The following is a 21322-nucleotide window of genomic DNA, read 5'->3' as shown; positions in this document are numbered from 1 at the left end:
AAAAAATCCAGTTTACTAGTCAACATTAGTTCAAGGAATGGACAGGTGGCTATTACTAGATACTGGGTTTGTGGGTTACTACTCTTCAATAGGTCAATTGTCCAGTTTTGAAGCTTTCATTATGTGTCATGAAGCTATGATTTTTCTCTGGACTTCTTGTGGTGATAAATTATTTATGATTTAATAAAGCTTGCCCGAGGGTTCGGAAAAAGTTTCCAGATAGGGAAGGTATATGATTGCAGTCTGAGGTTTGGTGGGGAGCATTGTCTCTGGGATTCGTGGATACAGGATTGCCTTTTAAGTCTAAGGCAGAGGTAAGAGTTACTGGCCTGGCTGTTTTGCTTCTCAGATCTTCAGCTTGAAGCTTGAACCCCAATATCTGTCTTTGGGTTTTTATTGTTTGTGTTACAACTTCTGACCCTAGAACTGCCTTATCAAGAACATGATGGGCATGGAAGGGCTGTGCCCTCTCCACTGGGAAGCTGGCCATGGTAAGTAGTGGAATTAAGTCTACTTTGGGAGGATTGCACATGTTTTATTACTCATTTGCTTGATGTCCTCTCAACTGATGCTGTTTTTACTTGTACCATGTACCATGTGCCACTAGTTGAGTGTGTCCACATCCCTTCACACCATGGTCAGGAACTTTAATGTTTTTTAGAAGTTAGTCTTACAGATACATTTATTCACACCAGAAAGTAAGTGGTGTTCACATACAATCAATTCTGTGATTTTCCATGTTTCCTTCTAACATAGCTTGCTTACAATTACAAACGACTGGCATTTCACCTGATGAGTAACATAACTAAAACTGGGAAATGAATAGTAACAGAACTGTGGGTAATTGAAGAGCCTTATTCCTTTCATCACTGCACCTCATGCTAATTGCTCAAAAACATGGCTAGCTATTTTTTCCAAAAGTCTAGTCAAGAGATTGTTGTCAAGTCTCAATTCTCACAACCCTGCATTTACATTCTTCTGATTTGTTCCAATAATATAAACATGAGATTGGATGCATTCAAAATAACACTCATCATTTTCTGCACATGGATTGAGTTTTTGAAACCTCAAAGTCAACCCACCTGTGGCACACTTCCTCCAACAATGCCACACCTCCTAATCCTTTCAAACAGTGTCACTCTGTGGTGACTAAGTATTCAAATCTTTGAGCCTATGTAGGCAGTTCTTATTTAAACCACCACATCATGAAACTCTTTTTTGAAGTTTTTTTTCCTTAAGAAAGGAAACCCCAAACACAGGATTTTGACAGTTATTATTATTAATACCTTTAAGAAGTGAATGAGTAGTTGAGAGTAATCTTACCCCTATTGGGGAATTCTATGTGCAGAATCTTTCCTTATTAGTCACTGACTTGCATTATTAGAAAGGGATTCTCAAAATAGCACAGTCATTGGCACCACTGACATATTGGTCATAAGTCAAAGAGACAGCTCAGGAAAGGGTATAATATCTCAATACAAGGGGGGTGGGGAAAAAGCATTTGTTTCCTCTAATTTGTGGTTCCTATATTTTATATAGATGCACAAATATCATGGATGTAAATAAGAAATGAAAATCAAAGTGAAAGTGTCTGGAACAAAAGGAACCAATCGGAAGTGGGAGGGATAAAAATAGGGAAGGTAGAAGACAAGGGGGATCCAATCGATCAAAATACAATATATACTTTTATGAAAAAAAACTTTTAAAACTGTTTGAAATCCTAGGTTTACTCTAGAATGCCTTAACCAAGTATGAAAGGAGACACTTAGACATTGTGATTATTCCTGAGTATATATGTCTGGTTGTTCACATTAATATATATTTAGGGATCTTCCATTTTTATGACATTTGCTTAGACCATGTTACCATATTGACAGATGTTTGAGAAACTATGTTGAAGTCAAAATGATTTTTTGTTGTTGTTCATTTGGTGCATCTTTCTAAAGAATGTCTACCCATCAAAAATAATGACATTTGTTTCCTGGACTTGATGGATGAAAGCTGATTTCTTGGAATCAGATACTAAAAGTCAATCCATTGTTAGCCATGTGGAACTGGTGATTGATTCTGGTTTCCACAGTAGGTTCTGCTACCCTAATAAGAACCTTTTTGCAGGTCTTAAGTTTGGAATTTAACAACAATTACAGGGAGATGGTGTTGGAATTATCTACTTAGATAACTTATTGTCTAATGAAGTAGAAGCAGCAAAGATTGCATGAAAGGGATCATGAAATATAACTTTTCTTGGGGAGCTAGGAAATATACTGAAGTGCCAACATGCTGTAGAATCTCCTATTGCTTAAGCTCAAGGGCAGTGCTCTGACCAATGAGCCCTTATTAATGATCTGTAGTCTGAGAACACTCTTATAACACAATAGATATATTTTTTTGTTTTCTTTTTTACAAGACAGGTTTTCTCTGTATTGTTTTGGAGGCTGTCGGTCCAGCCCTGACTCGAACTCACAGAGATCCGCCTGCCTCTGCCTCCCGAGTGCTGGGATTAAAGATGTGTGCCACCACCGCCCGGCAATAGATATATTTTTAGTGAATTAATTTGTTTGCTCTTATTTTGGGGTTAGAATCTTATATAGTGAAGGTTGACCTCAGGCTTGCCATCATCTAACTCAGGTTGGCATTAAAGTCCTTATCCTTCACTCTTCAACTCTCAACTGCTAGGATTATAGGCATGCACCTCTACATCTAGCTGAATGGATACATTTAAATTCTATATAACTGGCTCTTGAATTTTAGAACATCACCAATCATGGGGATTATTTGAGAGGCATGTTAAGGATGGGCCCCACCTCCAGAGTTTTAGTAGCTCTGGGTGCAGCTAAAGCTCTGTCTCTCTGAAAAGGTCCCAGGTGCTGCTTCTGGTGGCTAGCTGACCCACTGCCAGCAATACTGCTTTAACCCACTGGAAACCTTGTTTAAAAGGCAGCCATCCCCATTTCCACCGGGCCTAGCATTTCTGATCCAGCTGGGGAGAACAGGGCACTGGAAGACACATCTAAGCTAACTCTTCAGATTTTGGTGTTCCCATTCCCCTCCAAAGTCTGATCGAGAATGCCATTAATGTCTCAAACTGACCCCTGGGAAACCAAGTGTAAAATTCAGTGGTGTGCTTGAACACGCATGGAGGTAGAACTTGAGGGATGGGCTTTTGTAGAATGAAAAAAGAACAAAAGGCCATTCCATGAGAAATGGAGTGGGAACGAGCAGAAGAAAGCAGCTGAGTCAGTTTCAAGCCATATGAGGAATGGCGAGAGGCGAGAGTTGTATAGGAAAAGCAGGAAGCTCCTGGCCTGGAGGGGAGCTAGGGAGACATGCTAACAGCTGTGAACCAGATTTCCTGGAAAGAAGCTCTGACTACAAAAGTTGATTGATTGATTAGAACTTCAATGATGTAGAGAGGTCAGAGTGTTACAAAGCCATAGCCAAATTATCTTGGGACATCTTTAGTCCCCTTAAACACCATTTACTGTCATCCCCTATAATGTCTTTAGGTAAATCCTTTGTAATGTATGAACAGAACCCTGCTTCCCACCAACAAAAGGGTCAAGAATGCTGTCAGATAACACTTAAGGCCTACAGCAGAATTTTCCTCTTTTTGCTGCAACCTACCTACCTACCTGACATACCCACCAATGTGTTTGGTCTTCTATCACTTTCTTTGTTCATTGGAAGTCCAGGAAACCTAAATTTCTGTCCCTGGGCTGTTGTCATTCAGATTCGGCTCCATCTTAAACCATCTCTTCAATTCGTTTGAGGTGGGAGCTATTTCTTTCATTGACATAGCAATGAAATCAATCCCGTAGGGAGGGGGGAAACACTTTAAGTAAAACATGTAGATGGCACCAGTAGGTAAAAGAAAGAAAAATTGTGTCGTGCACATCTGAAACTACCCCAGAGGTCACTTTGCTTTCCAGAATAGCACAAAAGAATAGATGGGTGGGGGAGGGAGAAATGTCTCTTTAGAGTGAGGCTGTCTTGACTCTCAGATGCAGATGTGCCTTTGGATCCATATGCCTGCAGACACAGTGACTTAGTTAGGGTTTCTAATGTTGTGAAGAGACACCATGACCATGGAAACTCATGTAAAGGAAAACATTTAATTGAGGCTGGCTTACAGTTTAGAGGCTCAGTCCACTATCATCGTGGTGGGAAGCATGGTGGTGTGCAGGCAGACATGGTGCTGGTGAAGGAGCTGAGATCTATATCTTGATCCACAGGCAGCAGGAAGAGACTGGATCACACTTTCTCCGCACACCTCCTAATAGTGCCACATGGACCTATGGGGGCCATTTTTATTCAGATCACCACACAGTCTCCTTAGGACTGGTCTGGCTGGGGATGACAGATGTCATCAAGCATTTTTTGTTTTATTTTATGCATGGGGTAGTGATCTCCTGCATCAGTAAATCATCATCAACACTATAGCCTAGTGAGGATAATAAAGGAAAGAAAATAAGAGCTCCTATTCTTAAGTTGTATGACAAGAAGCAGAAGTCACCTTTGGGTCTCTAACCTCTGACCTTCAAAATAAATGGGCTTCCTTCTTGATGTGATTTGGTTCTCTTCCATAAGCTTCAGTTATCACACCTTGATCCCCATTGTGAAGTATGATATTGTATTGTTGACAAGCATAAAATGGATAAATTCAGCCCCCTTTAAGGGAAAATGTTGATATCAAACTCAGAAGAAGTTATTTAGAATAGTAAAATCAGGGCATAGTAGAAATTGTGGGGCGGATTTGTTAGAGCAGAACAGAGGCTTCATTCCTAGACTTTCTAATTTAGCAAGCTTGAGATTGACTTGAGAATGACGGTTTCTCTTCTCAGAAGATAAAATTTATTTTTATTTTATGCATATGGGTGCTTTGTCTGCATGCATATCTATGCATCACAAATGTGTGCAGCATCCAAGGAGATCAGAAGGATTCCGATCCCCTGGAACTGGAGAGATGGTTGAGAGCCATTATATTTGTGTGGGAATTAAACCCGTGTTTTCTAGAATACCAGTAAGTGTTCTTACTCCTGAACCATCTCTTATGCCTTAAAATGCCTGTTTCTTAACTTGTCCTCATGTAATGGTACAGGAGAACCACTACTTTATTGCATTCTTTCGATATGGTACTGTGAGATAACTTTATTTTAAAAGATGTATTTATTTTTACTTTATGTACCAGGATGTGGTGGTTTGAAAGAAAATGGCTCCAAAGGGAGTGGCACTGTTAGGAGGCCTTGCTGGAGGAAGTGTGTCACTGTGGGTGCAGACTTTGAGGTCTCTTTTGCTCAAGTTTCCCTCAGTGTTACACTCAAACCACTTTCTGTTGCCTGCAAGATGTAGGACTCTCAGCTACTTCTCCAGTATCATGTCTGCCTGCATACTACCATATCCCACCATGATGATAATGGATTGAACCACTGAACTGTAAGGGAGCCCCAGTTAAGTCTTTCCCTTTATAAGAGTTGCCATGATCATGGTGTTAACTATGACACAGGACATGATTGTAAATAACAGATATACTTGCCATATTTGTACAGTAAGTGCATGCAGGGCCCAAAGGAGCCAGAAGTGGGCCTCAGAGCCAGTGGAGATACAGATTTGTTAGTTGTCATGTGTGTATTGGGAATTTTACCCTGGCTCTCGGAAAGAGCAGCAACTCTTCTTAACCTCTGAGCCATCTACTCTGCTACTGTGAGTTTTCATAAGGCTTTACTTACGAGATGGAGAAGAGAAAAAAAGCCATACCCCTGGAGACACTCAGACTCCCAGACACTCCTTCCACATTTAGTTCTTTCCTATTTTAATAATGGTGTGAATGTTGAGTCACCACCCTTTTAAAAATAATGAAATGATGCTCACAAAATTTAAGACACTTGATTTACAGCAACCTGGATCATATTGCAACTGGACTCCAGGACTCTTAAGCTGGGCTAGAATGACAATATCACTCACGATTCTGTCTCTGTTTTTGTTTCTCTCTCTTTCCCTCCCTCCCTCTCACATCAGCGCCCCTCCCAGTCTTTCAGACACACAGACACACAGACACACACACACACACACACACACACACACACACACTTTTTTTTTCTGGAATTGCATATCACAAAGAAAGATAAAATACATTCCATAGACACAAAAATAGTCTCCGGAAAAAGGTGATGACAATATGGGAGTTGTTTTTTCTACTGTATGTGCATTACTGTTTGTTATTGTGTCTTCACAATAAACTTAGTGTGTCAATTTCTAATAATAGGCTTTCCATAGATGTTGCCAGAAACCATGTGTTGGAAGGAAGCATATTTGGATGGAAAGGAACCAGTGATGGCAGATGAGAAAGAGAATAACCTTTACCTGAGTGAATTGGATGGTATTTTATATATTAATTATAAAAATACCTTAATAATATCTTAAGTTTGCCACCCAAAAAGATCACAATAAATTTTTATAACATTTTTTGGTTTGTGTGATATATGCATGTGTTCATGTAGGTATGTGCACACGTATGTGGAGACCAGAGGTTGATGTCAAGTTGCTTCCTTGATTGCTCTCACATTTTAGAGACAGGGTCTCTCACCGAACCTATTCAGTGAGACTCACCAATTCAGAAAGACTAGCCAGTTACTGAGCTCTAGTGATCCTCCTGCCTTGACATCCACAGAACTATGATTTTGGGTACACATCAACAGGCCCAGTTTTTCATGTGTATATTGATGTTCTAAACTTGGGTTCTCATGCTTGTGTATCAAGCGCTTTATAGCCTGACTCATCTACTCAGCCTCAGTTAGGTGAAACATTTTCATTGTCCATTGCACATGGATTTTTTAAATGTGTAATTATTTTAGAGATGAGAGTTATGAAACTTAGATTTTGTTCTAATAAGTCATCTCAGGGCAGGTTGAGTGTTCTGGGTGAGTAGCATTGCAGCGTGGATGTGGGGTTGAGAAGGCTATTTGTAGAGATTTAGTTCTATGTTTTCTTACAGAGATGAAGGTGGATGGGGCAGGGTTGGCAACAGCAGTTCACAGGCCTGACTATCGGTGAAGGGTAAGAGAAAATAGTAGAGTTCCAGTGGGTATGCTGGGGTGAGGAGCTAGGCTCTCAGCAGAAGCTCAACCATACCAAATGAATCATAGGCTACTGCTAGTGTACTTGGGGCACTCTGTGTCTGTGTAGGGTGGCCAGTAGTGAACGTGACTGCCTGTGAGAACCATGTAGGTTTGGTCTGGTTAAAGAGTTGGGGTCACAAAGCAGCACAAGATATTCTTTTTCCAAAGGGTCAAGTCCTCCCAGACTCCACAGTCAGAGCCACGTATAGTCACTCATGTGATTCTCACGGCCTTACTGGTATATGTCTTACCCCAGCTGTGTAAAAAGTAGGAAAACAAGACATTCTCCTTCCCTACATCTGTTCAACACAACATTGCTTGTGGCAATTACAAAGGCAAGGTTGTAGATACTAACTTCAAGAAACAGCCCCTACTCTGAGGAATGTGTGTGTGTGTAGGGGCAGGGGATAGCTTATAAGGAGATAATTTTCAACAGAATGACCTATCTACATTCCCTCAGATCTACTCACCATTGTGTTTTCAGGCTTGATTACAAGGAAAGCTTCTGGGAAACCCTATTGTTTTGGTCATACTATATGTGTCCTCCCAAAATTCATATGTAGAAACTTAATATCCAGTGCAATACCTTTGAGAATTGTGGCCTCTGGGAAGCAAGTAGGTCACTAGGGCTCTGCCTTGCTGATAGGATTAATTTCTTCTGTCTTTCTGCCATGTACAGTGAAGTAAGAAGGCACTACACAGTAGAGTCTTCACTAGACACAACATGTGCTGCTGGCTTGAATGCTGACTTCCAGCTTTTACAACTGTGAACAATGACTTTGTCTTGTTTATACAATATCCCATTTAAGGAATGGACCAACATATCAATTTGAGACACACATCTACCACATTTTAAATACAGAGAGACTAAATTTTATTTAATATTACTTTATATTGCACAGAAATAAAAATACCGACACTACATAGCCATTACTCAAATGACAATGATTTTCTTGGGTTGACAGTTACATTTTCTAAACAAGGTCTTACAAGCACACATAAAGCCTTCAGTTAACACATGTCATCACATCTTCACTGGCAAAACATGTTAGATTGGGCCATCAGTAAACACATTCTTTTGATGTTAAGAGTTTCAAATTTTTCCACAGCCATCTTTATTTTGTAATGTGACATCTTGAATACAAATGCACAGTGATGGGCAGTTCTGATGGATGTGAGTTAATACAGGTATGAACAATGTGCTGTTCAAAAGACCATACTCAAATCTTTTTAAATTTTAAGTAAAGTGTGTTGCATGATTTGGTTTTCATCATGTATGAGGTTACAAAATATATTCTAGGAAAGGAACCCTGGATTCTTGGCCAAACTCTGTAACCCAATATTCAAGGCATTCATACAAAACACACTCCCTCTGGAGCATGTATAAAAGGAAAATGTGATTTTGGAGGAAAGGGTCAAAGTTTGGCTTAATAACCCTCCAAATTTATCCTAGCAAAATTTAATTAGGTTGAGTGAAGGACATTTAGATTTCAAATGAAGAATTGTGTAAAATGAATAGTAGTCATATTTCACTTAAAACTTTCTTTGAGACAGGGTCTCCACTGTGAAGCATTGGCTGTCCTGGAACTCGCTCTGTAGACCAGGCTGGCCTCATACTCAGAGATCCGCCTGCCTCTTCCTCCTGAGTGCTGGGATTAAAGGCACACGACACCACACCCAGTTTATTTTTCCCTTTTGAATCAAGCATTTTAATAGGTGCAACACTCTCCCTGCATCCTTTATACCTCTAACATTAGAGATTTCTGTTGGAGCAGTTTTTAGAGTTAAGGGAGTACAACCCCAGCCCCTGTCTACACTCTATAATGTGGCAATTTAAGTTACAACTCATTTCTATCTTTGGCAGCAGAATCACTTCTTAAAATATTTATTGATCTTTCTTTTAGATGTATGAGTGTTTTTGCCTGCATGTATGTCTTTGCACCACCTCTGTGCCTGCACAGAGGCCAGAAGAGGGGGTTGGATTCTTTGAAACTGGAGCTACAAAATGGATGTGAGCCGCGGTGTGGGTTCTGGGAACCAGACCCATGACCACTGCAAGAGCAGCAAGTGCTCTTAAGTGCTGAGCCATGTCTTCAGCCCCACAGAATTTTTACTTATTATGGAATTAAAGAATTGAATGTTACCGGAGACCTTGCAAGTACTGATGACTGGCCAAGTAGGAATTGACAGTGTTATCTTTCCTAGGATTTTTTTTTTCTTCTACAAATACAACTCTGTCTGAAAGACTCATCTAGAACAGACTGCTGGAGGGTAGGGTGGGGTGGGGGCGGGCAGGCTGCTTTTGAAAGCTGGGAAAAGGAACTGTAGTTGAAAGCAAAATGAAACAGAAGCCTCCAAATTGGCAAGAAAGAGCACTTAATGAGTTCCTAATGTAAGAGCAGGATGCGGGCGATGGACAGGGTACTCTTAGTCACCATTTCTGCACCGGGTGTTCCTTATAAAAATAACTTTGTGAGGAGGGGCCCTAGAAACCACAGCTCTCCTGAGTTTTGCAACTTTACTGCTCATTATCTTGTCATGGCACTGAGGGTGCGGCAGCCAGTTGTTAGAATAGTTTTCTCTGCAAAATCAGAGAAAACTAGAAGGATTTTTTTTTGAGGCATTGCCACTCAAAGACAGACAACTCAAGTTAGTTACAACTTCTTTCTCCATGTTGCAAAGAGGTGGTTTCCACAAGAATATCAAAGAGATCTCTTTTGGGGTCAGAAGGCTGGGGGGCAGGGTGAAGAGAGGAGCAAATTCTGTGGAATGTGAAACAAGGCGGCTTGAGAGCCTCCACCTGCCTTAGGAAAGGCACATGCCCCTGAGTCTCACATGGGCGAGTGCAGGTGAGGGGCGTGCGAAGCTGGCCCAGAGCTTGGGTTCCCTCAGATTTAGCTCTTGCTACAGTCTTCTCTGAGCAGAGGTGTCAGTGCGCAAAATCCCAGCTTAATTCCTTTTGCTCCTGACTCATTAGGACATACTTAAAAGCTGAAAGTTGAGCCTGGAGTTTCTTTCCCAGGCATAGGGGCACCAAGAGGTCCCCAGTCCTCCCGCTCAGCCAGGTACACCTCCCAAAACATCACCAGGCCGAGAGTCCCAAGGGACTTGTCGTGAGCCCTGACCTTCCCCCTCCTCAGCTCAAAGTTCGAGGGGACCCTTCGGTCTCCCGCGGTAACTGAAAGCCAGTGTCCTGGCTCAGATAGCTTCCTGCTGGGCCCCTGGGCGGTTAGCCGCCAGCAGCTGGGGCGCAGGGCGGGGCCGGTCACTGAGCGCCAGTGAGCCAAGGCGAGCACTATTCCTGTCTCTGTGAGCTACCGGCATGTAATGTGCAGCGCCCAATCACGCTCCCAACCCTCTACACTGACCTGCGCTCCCCCCAATGCCACAGGCTTTGATTTGATCCTCCTCTCGGAACAAGTTCACCCCCAGCCCCCTAGCCAGTTGTCTTCGGACTGTGCGGGTGTCCACAGAACAGGTCCTGCTCCATGGCTGGGAATTCAGAGCCACCATCCAGCACTCTCAGGACACGCACAATAGGGCCACATCCACGCATTTGTCCTGTTGGAGATCCAGGACCCTGGCTGGTGCACTGTCAGATCGACCTCTCCAGGTGATGGTGTGCGGCCACCGCTGCCCCTGGCGTGCAAGTGTGGGCTCCCCAAATTGTGTAGGGGAGGGGGCTTTGGGCAACGTGCTGCCATGCTCAGCAGCAGCTGAAACCAAGCCTAGCAGTACCGAGAAGACTCTGAAATTCACATCCTCTGCTACTAGAGACTTATGGAAATTGTCTCTAGATCATTCATTCGTTGTCAGAGACCGGCAAGAAACAACTGCCCGATCTGGATGAAGAAAGGCTAGGTTTTAAACTGAGCCGGCAAAAGTCGGCTTTTGCTAGGGGGCTCTGCAGCTGGACAGCGGAGGTGAGGGGTCCGCAGCACGGGGATGCCTCCAGCCGCGCCTGGCTGGCTCTATTCCAGCTTCCCGCCCTGGGCATCATGAGTTACTTTCTGTCTTACTGCAAAGCTCATGGCAGCTCTCTTCTCACCGGCTACCAGGCCCTACGTGCTGAGGGCTTTTTGTGCGATGTGACACTGGAGACTGAGGGCAGTGAGTTCCCAGCGCACAGGTCACTTCTGGCATGCTCCAGCGACTACTTCAAGGCCCTGTTCAAGAGTCACACTCAGGAATCACGGGCTCATGTAATTCACCTGCATGTGCCGTCGGCGGCTGGCCTGCAGCGCCTGCTGGACTTCATCTATACTGCCTGGCTGCCCCTCTCCATGGACACTGTGGAGGACACTCTGGAGGCTGCCAGCTACCTGCAAGTCACGGAGGCCTTGAGGCTGTGTGGCAACTACCTGGAACGTCAGCTTGCCCCAGAAAATTGCTGCGTCATTGCCAATGTGGCTGCTCGCTTTGGCCTGGCTCGCACCCTAGGTGCAGCCGAGCACTGCATTGTGCGCCACCTGCGGGAGCTGCTACTGATGGGCACTGGGCCCTCAGGGCTGTTGGAGCTCAACCCTGTATCAATTAAGGTTGTGCTGGGTGCCCCGGATGTGGCACGGGTGCCTGAGACGCAGCTGCTGGGTCTGGCACTAGCCTGGCTGAGGCAGGAGCCTGCGACCCAGCGCCTGGCACATAGTTCAACCCTGCTTGGATGTATCCGCTTTGGCTTGGTGCCTGAAGGTGTTCTGAGGCGTGTGTACTCAGGCTCAGGTCTTACTTTACCTACTAGGATCAAGGGCCTCATCATCCAGGCCCTCAATTACCACACAGCACCTTCCCGCCAGCCGCTCCTCCAGGGAGAACAGACTAGTATCCGGAGTGCCCAGACCCGCATCTTGCTGATTGGTGGTCTCAGAGCTAGGGAGACTGTCACTGAGGAAATTGTGGTCCTACCAGAGGTAGTTAGGAATCGGCGCCCTGCACCTGAACCAGAGGAAGAGGAGGAAGAGGAAGAGGAGGAAGAGATGGAGGAGAAAGAGTGGGAGCTCACCCAGGATGTGGTGTCCTTCGATGTGTACAACCACAGCTGGCGCAGCCTGACACGGCTGCCGGCACCGATGCTAGGCCACAGTGTATGTACCACGGGCAACTTCCTATTTGTCCTTGGAGGGGAGAGCCTTTCTGGCAGCCCATCTAGCTCCCTGGCAGACGGCCCAAGGTCGGTCACGGCCTTAGTGCACCGGTATGACCCTCGCTTCCACACTTGGACCGAAGTGCCTGCCATGCGAGAAGCGCGGGCCTACTTCTGGTGTGGAGTGGTAGGTGACAGTCTCCTGGCCGTTGGGGGTCTGGGCTCCTGTGGCGAGGCACTGGCCTCAGTGGAGATGTACGACCTGCGAAGGGACCGCTGGATGGCAGCTGGGGAGCTGCCCCGGGCACTGCATGGTCACGCGGGTGCCGTTGGGGACCACGGTGTCGTGTACATCTCCGGGGGCAAGGCTGGGAGAGGTGAAGGAGGCACAAGTAGCCTCCGGGATATGTACTCCCTTAGCCCCGGAGAAAGGGCATGGAGTAAAAGGGCACCCATGGGCACCGCTCGCTACGGGCATTACCTTTCGGTGCTGCGAGGTGCAGTGTTTGCCTTTTTGGGAAGATATGAGCCCTTCTCTGAGATCGAACGCTATGACCCCAGCACAGACCAGTGGACTCGGTTGCGGTCACTACCCTACGACCGCTTCTGCTATGGGCTTGCAGTGGTAGAAGAGACGGTCCTGCTGCTGGGCGGTCTCAAGTGGAGGGATTCACGCCAGGTGCCAACCCGTAACGTAGTGGGCTATGACCTTGACCTGGACCGTTGGGAAGACATAGGCTGTACGCTGCCCTGGGCGTGGAGTGGCCTTCGGTGTGCAGTGCTGCAGCTGGAGGAAGGTGGGGAGGAGACAAGGGAGGGAGAGCCTGGAGAGGCACTAGATTTAGTACTGGGTTGAACAGGTGAGTCCCATCTTCAGCAGATCCAAGAGACAGTTGTACTTGCCCTTGCCTGCAGAGCAAAGCTTTCCCTCTAAGAGTTGGGACTCTGATAGGGCAGTTCTGAGGGGAAAGGAGGCAAACAACACTTTGGCCAAAGAATAACTATTCCCCTTCAACTGCAACTGGCAGCCAGGAACGGTCAAATGCAGTATGAATCAGCTTTAGTTAAACAGAGTTTTCAGAAGGACAGACTCATCCTGGGCTAGAGGTGGACTTTTGGAAATAAAATAGGACCTTATTTCCCTCCCTAAAGTGTTTCCCAGGTGACTGTGATTATTTTCATGTCTCCCCTTTAAAAAATGTACAATTACACACAAACTACAGAAAGTTGGCTGTAACAGCTGGAACAGTCCCCCAAGGCAGTGTTACCTGACGAAATTGTGAATGCGTGTGTGCATGCGCCTTGATAAACAGCATGGAATGGTTGTAGGGAGGGGAATGATTTTTATGGTGCGGGGCCCCAGTACAGTTCTGTTCTAACAGTTTCATATCGATAGGGAATTGAAAAGGAAAAAAATCTTGGAAAAGCATTTCTTTGAGAAACTACTCTTGGTTATTTTTTTTTCTGTCCCTTCCTTTCCCCGTCTGCTTTTATACTGGCTGGAGGCAGCTTATTAGTTTAGACATATTTCAGCAACCCTTAACCACAAAATGCTACATTTGTAAGACAAAAATGAGCTTATTTTTGGTGGATCCCTGATGGGCTCACAGAGAAGGAATGAGTAGGTGAAGTTTACATGGTTATATCAGGTCAGTGGGAAGACAGCTTGGGTTTTCAAAGTCTCACAGGAGACCGCGGTAAGCCCTGCACAGGTGTTACTTGTGGCTTTCCTTAGCTATCAGTGAGGTGGCAAAGTAAGAACTTGTAGCTGGGTGGTGGGAGTGAGGGTGGCTGTATGATTATGTCACAGAGAAGCGTGGTAAGCCCTCTGCATGAATAAAGTAGGTGCTTTACAAGGATTCAATAAGAACTGCATTTATTTGACTTCAGTTTGCAGTGCTGCCTCTCCCCTAGATTTGAAACTAACGCAATAAAAATGTACAGATATATAGTGTTCAAAGGTCTCCTTCATGCTAGGCTAGTCACGAGTCTTGTAAAAATCATTAGTTTAATTTTTACCAGTAAAATAACAGCTAACTTCACAAAAGTGGAAGCTGCTGCCTAGCAACAGAGCTAGTTTTCCCACCAACTGATTGTTGTTTGCAGGCTGTTTGTCCACTGTATATGTGACACATCCATCATGTACAGATACTTTTAAGAGAAGATACAGGCTGGTCTAGTAAACATCAATATGCCTAAATAACTATACCAAGCATACTTCACTTTAGGACAAGAGGGGTTTTTTGTTTGTTTTTTCTCTCTCTCATTTACATACACAAAATCCCACAAATTTAATGTGTGCCAATAACCATGCAGTAAATAAATGTTTTTACAAATAGGGTTTTTTTTAAATGATAAAAATATTACACTGGACCCAAAAATTCCAAACAAACGTGTTAATGTGTGGTTTCTCATCCATTTTGACTAAATATAGGATTACTGAAAATGTGCTGTAAAGGCCACTCTCCTATACAGTTGTGCAAAGTCTGCAAAACGATAGTGATTTAATGTGATTTCAAAAGCAAAGCAAAAGATCCCGCTGTGTAGTTTTACTTTCTCCTCTACAGCAAAAATATTCACTGGTATATATCTGAACTCTTAGAGATATAAGTACATTCACTGAGCTGTACAGGCAACAGGATAAAGCTGATCAGAAGTAGATTTTAGGATATAGAATAGTAAAGGAGGCTCTTTTCCTCCTGGAAAAACAGCAAATCGTGACATTATGCAGCCACACACTAAAAAGCAGCAAGTCACTTGCATGCTGTGGTCACTTTCCAAAACTAGACACATAGAAATGGCAATATATGAAGAGGACTTTTTTTCATAGACTCCATTCACTCTATCAGCAGTTCAGGATTCTAGGAAAAACCTAAGTTTTTGATCTCAGGTCACTCAACGTAATGACTCATTGAATGACTGCCACCCACTGTTCCTTAGCAGAGAAGTCCATTAACATTTTCAATGTTGTTTTCTCTAATATAACTTCTATCTGCCAAGACTAAATGCATTTTACTTCCCTACCTGATATATAATTACAGAAGTTTAGTTAACAGATCAAGGGAAAATTGGAAACTGCCTGGAAAATTGACTCATTTCAGTGTATACCTTGTCTTTTAAGAGTTAAGAGTTCAAAAACCACGAGTTTGGGCTGGAATTATGTATATATATATAGATGTATGTATGTATAGCTGTTAGCTGCCTTTCTGGGTGAGTTAAGTCTGTTTTAAAAAATCCATTCTTAAATTCTTCTGTACACAATCAGCATTTCGTCACTACAAAAATAAAGGAAGATTTAAACCAAGAAAATAAAGCAGCTCTATCTTCAATTTTGATCTTAGTTACAAAAACATCTTACAAAGCTTTGCCCTGATACACCATGCAGTGTTCTCATAGATTTGGAATAGTACCTCCATTAACTAGTTAGCACAAGTTAATAGACTATTAAGACGGATATGAGCTACCTGAACTTTTCTTATGGTGATGCTCTTCTAGTTTGCTTAACTCTTTTATACGCACCTACATTTCAAAAAATAAAACTACAGCATTAAACTTTGTGCAATGTTTAAGAAAATTCTTAGAACATTTTAATAAATATAAAAAGGTTTAAATTCTTTCCCACCCACAAGGATGTCTGCACCTGAAAAAATTGTGATTTACGTCTGAAGTCTCATTTATAGAAAATTAACTTAAAGGGAGAAAAGATGACTTCAGATAGAAAACTGCCTTTTTGTGGTTTTTCTACTTGAAGATCACCTGTATTCAGAATTGTTTGCAAAAGTTAATTTGTCATTAAAGATTGTTGGCTTTGCACATGGTAAACATAAGCTGAGCACTGACTGCATATAAAACATACAAATGCTCTTTAAAGACAGTGGTAATGTGACCATGTATGCTTTGTTTCATATAGTTTGGTAACATTAAAGTAATAGCTTGTCAAGTGTCCAACACATTGATAAAAAACTACCTCATATACTTGTTCAGGGTACCAGCAGGTACTAGATGGCCTTGAGTCAGAATGCACTTACACATGGGTTTCAATGTATGAATGAGTATGTGTTAGAGAGGAAGTGATAACATCTACTTCAGAAGAAATACTTAGTGGGTCATTTGAGGTGGTGTTTTGACAGATATCCAAGAAAAGGTCGAGGTACATCTGCTTCCATTGTTGGAATTCTTTAGATGTCAAGTCTGGATTGTCTAGAACTTTATCAATAATGGCTACTTCCCCTTCTCTGGCCTGAAAAGCAAAAGAATTCAATAGTTATGATGGAGGTGAAATTTATCCAAATTTAAAATAAGTCAATGAGCCAATAAATTCAGAAAGGACTATGAAACAGATCTGATATGCTCACATTTGGTTATTTAGACTAAAATCATGGTGTGTCTTTCTTCTTACTCAGTGCTATGTCTTGGATTGCTTGCTGTCTGCGATTTAATTTGTACCCTTGGCCTTTTCTATTTGCCATCTCTGCTTATGGAAGCCTTCATGTCTTAAGGAAACCTTCCACATTTCTTCAAACCTCCCTTAAACACTTGAAAAGAAGCTTTCCTCTTTGTATGAGGGCCTCTGTAGCATCCTATCCCTGCCATCAAGTGGACTTCCCACTGTCTATCTGCTGAGTTATTTTGGAACATGTGTTGCTTTTCCTTCTTTATGATATACTCCTTATGCTCCAGCGAGAGTAAACGGGAACCCCTGTTGCTGCAAATACAGAATTCTTGCCCTGTGACTATTAAGGTCTCAAAAATACAACAACAACAAAAAGGATCCTTTCCCATAGCACGGGGACCGTATAATGAACCGTGACTTTCCCTTTCATACTGTAGGCTGGGATTTGATTGATGACTAAGCATCATTTTGGTATTTTGATATAATTCTCAAAGGCACACGTATCAAATGTAGAAGAAGACAATTCTGCTGTGGAAGGTAAGATGGAGAAAGGGTTAGGACAGTTTGAGAAAAGCAGTCTTGTCTTTCATGGATGTGAAGAGGGCTAAGGGAATCCAGGAAATGTTCTGCAGAAGTAAAAAGACACACCTCTGTGTCCGATTTGGGAGGGAAAGAAGACAACAACATGCCCAAGAAGTTCTGGCCAGTAAGCAGACAAGATACTAAATAGGTATGGGACTGATGATGCTGGGAGTTGCCTATAGTGGGATCTGAGATCTACTCTTGGGCTTGTTTAGGAGTTTCTATGTAATGGAACATTTTACAACCTATTACTTTTCCAGGCCCCAAAGCACAGGGTTCTATAATGAGCCCCCCACACCAAGTTTTTGAACCAGCAAGGGAGATTTGTTTTTAGTGACTTTCTTCATTGTCTTTGAAGAGTAGAAGAGTCAAACACAGCACCATGACTCATCTATTCTTCTTGAACTCAACATTTACAATGGCTCTTATTCATTGTTATAGGAAAAATATTGTAGAATACTCACAGAGCATAAAATACAAGAAAAAAGAGAAGAGGAAGTATGAAGGAAAGGAGAGAGAGAGGGAGAGAGAGAGAGAGACAGAGACAGAGACAAAGAGAGACAGAGAACAAAGGGTGTAGAGTTGGGTGGACAGGATCTGGGAGAAGTTGGAAGAGAGAAAAAGCATGATCTGAGTAAGTTGTATGAAAAATGTTTCAACAAAAGAAGGCAAAAGCAAAATAAGGAGGGAAGGTGTAGATATCTTTGGAAGACAGTTGGCCAGTAGAATTACTCTTTTCATTATATAGCTCTCCCTAGAATTGTGGTATTAACTACAAAAGTTCATTAATTGTTTAGTGGAATAGAATTTGTATAAATACCATAGAGCTAATTGACTCTGAATTCTTGGCTGTTATTACCTGAAAACATTACAAATCATAGATTATTCTATTGCATTTATCTTTTTAGTACTCATCTCTATTCCAAAATTACATTCTTAGGAGGATGCTATAGATTTAAAACACTTCTCAAAGAAGCCTATGCCATTTTGTGCTTTGGAATTACTGTGCTACACATTCTGTATGACAATTCTTTTTTTAAATTTCATTTTCACTTTTTGTGTGGTACAGGACCTGTTCAGGTAGTCTGTAAGATAGGTCCTTTCCTACTCTACACAATCTCTTTCTTTAACTCCTTCCTCTCTGTTCCCCTGTCCTTACCACCTGCTTCCCAATCTAGGTGTGGCATAAGAAGAATGAAAACACTGTTAAGCACTTAGAGAAATATATATTGGGAAGGTAGTACATGCATTAGGAACTGATCAGGTAAACGGAACAATTGTGCAATCTTTACGCAGAACATGATGACTGTAGCTTCACTCTACATATGGTGAAGATTATGCAGGAAATATTCACAAAACATTTCAAGCCTTTTAAACATTCTACATGCATAACATATGCCTTTAATACCTTTGATAAATATACTACGCGGTGAACTTTTCTTAAGGAATCAAAAGACTAAGGAGAAGCACTAACCCTGACTTTTGAGAGGAAAGTCTTAAGCACATCCTGTTTTCTCCTAATACTAAGTCTTATAGCATTTAGTCAGTGACTTAGGACTTCACTTAAAAAAATGACAACAGGATTCCCTTCCAATTACTCTGCTGCAGGTTCTGCCTATTGGCCTTTTCCTTCCTGTAGCTCCGTTTTGTACCATGTAACTGGCAATCTAGTTTCAGTTAAACAATGGCTCTCCCCAAAAGAATTATCTGTCTGTTTCATAGCTTACCTTTAAAGTGCTTCTAAGAATTCTCAGCCTGTGCAGTTTTTCATTCATCACAGGATCATTACATCTTTTCATAAATGATAGCTTGTATTCCATCTTGGTTGAAATGCGGTGTTCCCCTATGGGTGACAGACTGGCTTCCTCCAGTGCCCTATACAAATCTTGCAAGGAGTCTCCTAACTTTTCTTCCTGATTTTCACCTGTGAGATGGGGGTGGGAGTGGGGTAAAGGATGGGGAGGGGGGAAGAGACAGATAGACAGTTTAATAAGGTTATTGTGTAGTTTGAAAATATCTTTTAAAAAATTGGATTATTTGCAAAACAATCTAATGAATGACTAGGAAAACAATCTAATACTTAAGTATATCTAAGAAGCAAAATAACATAAAAGAAAGTAAGTCAAAATAACTCACAGATGCTAGTTAGATTGGGTTATAGAGCTATGGGCAGGAATTGTTTTAGAAGGATTAAGTAGAATTTATGATTCAACAAGTAGCCTCGAGAGAAAAATAACACACATATCTTGAGTTCAAAGAATTAGAACATAAAATGTATATAACATGAAACTGTTGCTTCATATAGTTTAGTATTTTAAGACAATAATAAACATAGATGCTATTTAATAGACTTCTGGTTAATTAATACTGAATGATTTGCATTTTCTCAGACTTCCTAAGATGTAATGGTATTGTTTGTCATATATATGATTAAAATTGTCCAGTTATTTAATAAATTATTAGATTTCATGTGACTGCCATAGCAATTCCTGGTGCATCATCAATATAGTAACTGATCATGTTATCAAAAATAATGTTTTGAGTTTTAGATGGGAGCTCACTATGGAGGCCAGGGTGGCCTGCAATTCACTATGTAGCCCAGGCTGCAATCTGCAACACACGATGCTGGCCTCAAATACAAGGTACTCCTTTTGCCTCTGTCTCCCAAGTGCTGAGATTACAGGTATAAGTTACCATGCTCAGCAATAATAATGTTTTAAATGAAATTAAAATGAAGCCCATGGATATATTTATAAGCAAACTATCTAGCATGTACTAAAAGAATTTATAACATTTTAAAATTTAGACAAGAAAATACTCCAATTAAATGTTTTTGAGAAAAATTAAGACAATTACAAGTATAGATTTTAACTCTAGATGAACAAATCAAAGTGTCATCTTGCTTTAAAATTGTCTGAATAATGATGTTATATCAATTATAAACATATCAATTTGTTTGTCATATAAGTAATAAAAATGAATTAGGATTCTTCTTTGGGGTAATAGTAGTGTCTTATTTGAGGAATACTTCTTACACTGGCCCAAGGCATAAATATAAAATATTATTCATTACACCATGGTCCACGCAAATATATTTTGGATACAGTTTTAAAAGTAGATCCCCTAATTAACAATATTATTCATGAACAGTTATTTGTGCCAGGCTGTAGGATAAATACCTAACATTCATGATTTCATTTGATATTCATAATCATATTAAGAAATCTTTATTTTATATGAGGGGAGGTTTTTACTCAAAGTCATAATCTCATATAAATGGTGGAATTCATATTATTTAAAGTGTGTATTTAATTGGAGGTGCCAATTAATGTGTGACTCCATTGAAATGCAGCATTCTGAACATTTATTTCATGTTTTGCATGCAATCTTTTAATAAAATTTACTGCACTTTCCTTAGAAGAAGTTTCTAGTTGGATACAAACTATACATAGGCAGTAATACTTTCATAAGTTGAACTACACAGAAATATTTCTGTGTACTCATATTCTGGCAAAGAAGATGAATATCAGAGACAGAACACTTAAAGGGTGACGGGTTATACCCATAATTTGTGTAAACTCTGAACACCATCCCTTGGGCTATGCTAAAGATGCTCTAAACATGTTTTAAAATAGTACACCTAAAACTGTCCCAAAAGTCCAAAATAATCTTGCAATTTTTAAGGGATCACCTTTAGGATTTAAAAATCAGTTGTTTTTAAATTCTGTACTTTAAACTTTTTACTCTTTTACTGACATCAGTAGCTGAGCATAACGACAGTCATTCAGCCTTTTCACTAGAAAATCCCTTATCATCTGTCAGCATATGTTATCATTGTGTTACATAACAAATTCCTTTGAATAAAGTCTTTAAAAAATCCCTCTTGGTTCATCCTTGAATTTTTTTCAACACATTGGGGTGTTTGATGGATGGGTAGATGGAAGCCTAGGAAAAGAATGGATTTTCAAGTTAAAAGCAAGATGGATTCATTATAGAGAATTTCAAATGAGAATGCCCAGGAAGAAGGAAGGAACAAAACCATATGATAACTTATGGTCACTAAATGGAGTTGTAAAAATGAGGACACATTTGAACAGAGTAATTCCATTTCATAAAATCATAATCTAGGAAAGGACATGGGGGAATTATTTA

At 41.5% G+C, this 21322-nt stretch overlaps 2 protein-coding genes across 5 annotated transcripts in view; one reads left to right on the top strand and one right to left on the bottom strand.

Annotated features, from left to right (window-relative positions):
- Positions 1-7965: 7965 nt before the first annotated feature.
- Cnksr2 (connector enhancer of kinase suppressor of Ras 2) overlaps positions 7966-21322 on the bottom strand; it is a 222923-nt gene continuing 209566 nt past the window's right edge. For all 4 annotated transcript variants that reach the window (XM_005074247.4, XM_021229609.2, XM_005074246.4 and 1 more), the window contains 2 exons: positions 18898-19094; positions 7966-16435 (listed from right to left, as the gene is read on the bottom strand). In XM_005074247.4, coding sequence (XP_005074304.1) covers positions 16220-16435; positions 18898-19094 — 413 coding nt within the window. In that variant the 3' untranslated portion in view covers positions 7966-16219. The remainder of the gene's footprint in view (positions 16436-18897; positions 19095-21322) is intronic.
- On the top strand, positions 11114-16353 carry Klhl34 (kelch like family member 34). Its single transcript, XM_040744150.1, has one exon. The coding sequence runs from the start codon at positions 11114-11116 to the stop codon at positions 13049-13051; it is 1938 nt and encodes a 645-aa protein (XP_040600084.1). The 3' UTR covers positions 13052-16353.

This window comes from Mesocricetus auratus, unplaced genomic scaffold (assembly GCF_017639785.1).
Source record: "Mesocricetus auratus isolate SY011 unplaced genomic scaffold, BCM_Maur_2.0 Super-Scaffold_100003, whole genome shotgun sequence".
Classification (NCBI taxonomy): Eukaryota; Metazoa; Chordata; class Mammalia; order Rodentia; family Cricetidae; genus Mesocricetus; species Mesocricetus auratus.
This window is presented reverse-complemented; position numbering and strand designations above follow the sequence as displayed.